Genomic DNA, 6,000 nt, shown 5'->3' on the forward strand with positions numbered 1-6,000 from the left:
GTCACAAGGCGCGATCCTTTCTCGTCTAGGTTATGAAAGGGAAACTGCGGTGATATGTAGTACAGTAAACCTGTCAGGAAGTTTCACACCGACCGAACACCAGCCAAGACGCGGGTTCAGTAAGCACGTCACGCGAGGATTTTGGTTGTGTTCTTGTTCGGTGCATATTCGAGCTTGTGATCGCTAGCTGAAAACGATAGTTTGTCGGTACACGTTTGCGGCGTTGGTAGTGCATACGCGCGTATATGCAAAGGCGGGGTATGATCTTCCGTAATTGTATCTCGTAAGCAGGTTTTCTGTGGCGACTTCCAAGCGTAAGGTTAAGCGCAATCTAAGGCAAAGAAAGCCGAAAGTGACGTCCCTATTCTGCCGATTTTGATAAAAGATAATTGCCAGAACTGATGCATTCAGCGGTTACTACGTGCGCGCTGTCATGTGCCGTTAGTAGAACGAACTCTCCATCCCAGATCACTGCAATCGTGCAGTAGCAACGACTTACACTGGCGTACGTGACTTGTTAATAAAGGACCCTTTAGGTCACGGCTTCCTCGCCGCTTTACTCCCTTAACACCGTCCAACACGTCGGAAACAGCCGTCAGTACTCACCGCGTAGCGACAGCGACGAGAAGCAGCGTGACTGCGAGTGTCAGCTGTGGCCACCCGGCCGGAAGCACAGCGGTTCCCGCAGAAGCGGGCTTGGGTGTCGTGGATGGTTCCTGCCTGCCGTAACACAACTGGTCTGTCCTGTCGCGGATCTTCTGGCAGGGAAACTCCTCGGAGCCGTCACAATAGCACGAGCGCAGCGTGTCCGATCGCGGCTGGCGGTTGAGGATGGCCAGACTGTTGTTGCATCTCGGCGTGCACCGCTTGCCGTGGAACGCGCCGCGGCAGTAGCGGTAGTAGTAGGCGAGCGCCGTACCGCACTGGGGCTCGGCCTCGCACATCCAGAAGGCCACGCTGCACGGGATGCGCGCCCCCGGAGCGGTCAGTTTCTCCACGGCCTCGCGGCACACCTCGACACGGAGCTTGCTCTTGCGGCACACGGCGTTCTCGCCGCACTCGCAGTCGGAAAGGCCGCGGCCTTCGTCCGTCGACGTGAGCGCGGCCAGTGCGCGTTGACAGGGCACGGGACACTGCGAGGCGCCCGCCTGGATCACCTCGTTGCACTGGTACAGGTAGGCGTGCAACGCCGAGCCGCAGCCCTTGCGCTGTGCACACCGCATCTGCACTTCCTCGCACGAACGCACCTGAGGCGCGTCCTCGTTGTTGTCTGCCGGCGTGGCCGAGGACGACGACCGGCCGCAGGCGACCGCCGCCACGAGCAGCAACAGGGCCGAGAGAGCGGCGTGACAGGCAGTCATACCGGCAGTGGAAGCCGCAGCATGTCGGTTTTGGCCTGGCCCAAGCCGAGCGAGCCAGCAAGCGCGCCGCGCGCTCTCCAGAGAAAGCCGGCAGCAGAGGCAGGTCGAGTCTCCACGCGGTCCGCTCGATCTTTCGCTACTGACTGAGGTCCGCTTCGTTTTTTCGCGCTCCTCCGGCCTCCGTCCGGAGGGGCCGGCACCGGGGAGCGAGAAGGCGACGACTTGTTTTCTTCAAGCTGGAAAGAGAAAGCGAGCGAAGGGAAGTGCGCGCTGCGATGCGCTCCTCCCCCCCCCCCCCCCTTCTTCAACGTTGTCTCTCTCTCCTTTCCGGCTGTTTCGCCCCCTTTCTCCTGGTGCCCCGCGCTGCTCTTTCCACTTCGTCCTTTCTCCTGCAACCCCCCCTTCAACCGCGCAGCGCGCAGGTCGCTTTTGCTATCTCATCCACTTTCTTCGCGTGCGTGGGGCAGCCCGCGTTCACTCGCTCGCTCTGGGACCCCGCGCCGCTGCTTCTGCGACCGTTCTTTTCCCATAGCCGCTTCTTGGCAGTCGGCATTTCGGTGCTTTCCGCCGGCACGGCCCCTCTCTCTGAATGTCAGTAATGCTAATGTTGACGCTCGTATTTCCCGGCTTTGTTTCGCTTACGCTACCGCCCCACCCCTTTTTTATGCTGCCCCCTTCCACGTTTTTCTTATCGCGGCGGAGTTTCGATAACTCTATTTCTTTTCTTCCTCGCTCGTTACGTAGAGGGAGGGGGGGGGGGGAGATATGCGAAGACGCAACGCAGGCCAATGTGCCCCTGTCGAAGCAATTCCTGCTCTCTCCAGGGAGTGCATTAGTTCCGGTTCCGTGTTTTAGGCGATCGGACGCGCCGGCTGTGCTGAGAGGGATTTCGGAGCTGCTCCGACGTTCGAGAAATAGCAGCAGCGACGTCCGGGGTCCCCGCGCGCCCACTTTCTTCGTATGTCCGAGAGATGCGCGCAATGTCTTTCTGGGCACTTAGCGGGTGCCGCGCGGCCATCTGCACACGCCTGCCCGGACTACGTGTGTCTAGTGCGTTATTCGCTAACGCCGTCCCCTTTTCGCGGCGTCGTCGTGAAATCCAGGGACTACGAGGGTCCGGCGGGAATTCTTCCGCAGTGTCTCCCTCATTCCTGTAATGGAAGGCACGCGTAGATCCGTCGTAACGAGCGGCCGGCCGGATGCTGCGCACGTCACTTGACCATCATGAGCTACATTAAGTCGCTTTGTGAATTCCTGTCGTCACGTCTACTATCTTTCGAGCAGTATCGTTTCATGATTTATATATATATATATATATATATATATATATATATATATATATATATATATATATATATATATATATATAAGGGCATGGCAGTCTCGATGTCATGCGTGATGAGTGAGTGAGTGAGTGAAGAAACTTTTATTGCAGGTCCGGCGAGGACGCGAACTCGTCGCGCACCTGGCTAGTCCCACGTCGGGACCAGCAGGTCTAGCCCACCGGCCCGGTCGCGGGCACGCCGGACAGCCAGGATTTGCTTCTCTAGAGCGGGGCTACGCAGAAGCGAGTCCCACTCCTCCTTGATGAACTTGGGGTATGTCGACCCGCACTCCCACAGCATGTGCGCTAGAATGGAGGTCTGCCCGCAGGAGGGGCAGGCGTGATGAGACTGTGACTGCACGCTGACCCGCCTCGGTGACTCGACGTCTCATCATCATCATCATCATCATCAGCCTGGTTACGCCCACTGCAGGGCAAAGGCCTCTCCCATACTTCTCCAACAACCCCGGTCATGTACTAATTGCGGCCATGCCGTCCCTGCAAACTTCTTAATCTCATCCGCCCACCTAACTTTCTGCCGCCCCCTGCTACGCTTCCCTTCCCTTGGGATCCAGTCCGTAACCCTTAATGACCATCGGTTATCTTCCCTCCTCATTACATGTCCTGCCCATGCCCATTTCTTTTTCTTGATTTCAACTAAGATGTCATTAACTCGCGTTTGTTCCCTCACCCAATCTGCTCTTTTCTTATCCCTTAACGTTACACCTATCATTCTTCTTTCCATAGCTCGTTGCGTCGTCCTCAATTTGAGTAGAACCCTTTTCGTAAGCCTCCAGGTTTCTGCCCCGTACGTGAGTACTGGTAAGACACAGCTATTATACACTTTTCTCTTGAGGGATAATGGCAACCTGCTGTTCATGATCTGCGAATGCCTGCCAAACGCACCCCAGCCCATTCTTATTCTTCTGATTATTTCACTCTCATGATCTGGATCAGCAGTCACTACCTGTCCTAAGTAGATGTATTCTCTTACCACTTCCAGTGCCTCGCTACCTATCGTAAACTGCTGTTCCCTTCCGAGACTGTTAAACATTACTTTAGTTTTCTGCAGATTAATTTTTAGACCCACTCTTCTGCTTTGCCTCTCCAGGTCAGTGAGCATGCATTGCAATTGGTCCCCTGAGTTACTAAGCAAGGCAATATCATCAGCGAATCGCAAGTTACTAAGGTATTCTCCATTAATTTTTATCCCCAATTCTTCCCAATCCAGGTCTCCGAATACCTCCTGTAAACACGCTGTGAATAGCATTGGAGAGATCGTATCTCCCTGCCTGACGCCTTTCTTTATTGGGATTTTGTTGCTTTCTTTATGGAGGACTACGGTGGCTGTGGAGCCGCTATAGATATTTTTCAGTATTTTTACATACGGCTCGTCTACACCCTGATTCCTTAATGCCTCCATGACTGCTGAGGTTTCGACAGAATCAAACGCTCGACGTCTACAACTCTGTATTGCTGCGAACCAGGTCGCAGCGGAGAACTGCGATAGCAACCATGCACCGGAATATTTCGGCATTCTTTAAAGAAACAAAGCAGGTGCACAGTTAACCCTCTCGAGAGAGGCCACTACTGGATATTGTAGGCCGGGCGTGTAGCTTCCGGAAGTAAACCTGCGATAAATTTGAACATTCTGGCAACACTCGGATGCTCGAAGCATGTCTTCGTGTAAAGAGAGTATTCGTTGGTGGAACAAAATGATGAAGACAGGTTGCGAGGACGCATATGGAGCAGTGCGTTTCAGGATACATATGAGTGTCCGCGCTTCACGTGGAAACTATATATGTATATATATATATATATATATAACACCTTTAATTTCGACCACACATGTTGTATTATCATGGCTACTGAAAATTCAGGATGTTTTATCGAACAGATCCGACGACTATCGCGGGTAAAGAAAGCGCACTGCCCGCAAACCGTTGCTTGCAAATAAATATATATATAAAGAATATATATATATATATATATATATATATATATATATATATATATATATATATATATATATATATATATATATATATATATATATATATATATATATATATATATGTACTGTAAAGGGGGTTTGTTCGTGTCCTAGAGAAGCAGTGACCAACGCGGCAGCAGCAGCTAGGGCGCAGCCAGTGAACGAACTGGGTATGAGCCACGCGATGGCAACGGGGCTTTTTAGCCTGGCGATCTTCGTCGTCACAATCACCCCCGGAATTGAAGAGTAGCCATCCTGGCGATCTAGGAAGAGGTGAGAGGATCGTAATATGACTTCAGCCGGTCAATGTGCACACTCTCTCGTCCCCGACGACGCAGATCGCGAGATGGTGACACGGGCTCGATCACGTAATTAACAGGTGATGGTTGCGCAACCACGCGGTAGGGCCCGTGGTACTTCGGCAGGAGCTTGGACGATAGGCCAGGGGCAGCAACAGGCGGTACCCAAAGCCATACGAGTGAGTCTATAGGGAAGGGGTGAGGGGGTGGGCTGAGGCCATGACGCTCTTTTTGGCGGCACTGTTGAGCAGACGTCAAAGAACGGGCCAGTTGTCGGCATTTCTCGGCGTACTGAGCGACCGTAGAAACAGGTGAGCACTCAGCTGGGTCCGGCCGGTACGGGAGAACCGTATCAATGGTGCTAGAGGGATGGCGGCCGTAAAGCAGAAAGAATGGTGAGAATCCGGTTGTGGCTTGAGAGGCAGTGTTATAGGCGTATGTGACGAATGGAAGTACAAGATCCCAGTTGGAGTGGTCAGACGCAACATACATTGATAGCATGTCGCCAAGAGTTCTGTTGAATCGTTCTGTTAAGCCATTGGTTTGTGGATGATAAGCAGCAGTAGTGCGGTGAATAATTTGGCATTCAGATAGGAGTGACTGCAGGACGTCCGAGAGGAATACGCGACCCCGATCGCTAAGCAGTTCACGGGGTGCGCCATGGCGGAGAACAAAGTTGTTCAGAATGAATGAGGCGACGTCATTTGCTGATGCGGCAGGCAAGGCGGCGGTTTCGGCATATCGTGTCAAATGATCTACGGCGACAACAATCCATCGGTTGCCGGAACCAGTAGATGGAAGAGGCCCGTATAAATCAATGCCGACACGGTCGAATGGCTGAACTGGGCAGGGAAGCGGCTGGAGAGGTGCGGTGGAGAAATGCGGGACACATTTGCGGCGTTGGCAGGTAATGCAGGAGCGTACGTATTTGTGGACGAAGTTGTACATCCCTCGCCAATAATATCGTAGGCGAAGCCGTGTGTAGGTTTTCGACACTCCGCCGTGACCACACTGCGGATGAGA

At 53.2% G+C, this 6,000-nt stretch overlaps 1 protein-coding gene across 1 annotated transcript in view; it reads right to left on the reverse strand.

Moving 5' to 3' along the window:
- The window catches only part of LOC126541847 (growth arrest-specific protein 1-like), a 38,894-nt gene extending 37,309 nt beyond the window's left edge, over nt 1-1,585 (reverse strand). The window contains exon 1 of the mRNA XM_050188792.3: nt 607-1,585. Coding sequence (XP_050044749.1) covers nt 607-1,361 — 755 coding nt within the window. The 5' untranslated portion in view covers nt 1,362-1,585. The remainder of the gene's footprint in view (nt 1-606) is intronic.
- Nucleotides 1,586-6,000: the final 4,415 nt, after the last annotated feature.

The sequence above is a fragment of the Dermacentor andersoni genome, chromosome 2 (genome assembly GCF_023375885.2).
Source record: "Dermacentor andersoni chromosome 2, qqDerAnde1_hic_scaffold, whole genome shotgun sequence".
NCBI lineage: Eukaryota > Metazoa > Arthropoda > Arachnida > Ixodida > Ixodidae > Dermacentor > Dermacentor andersoni.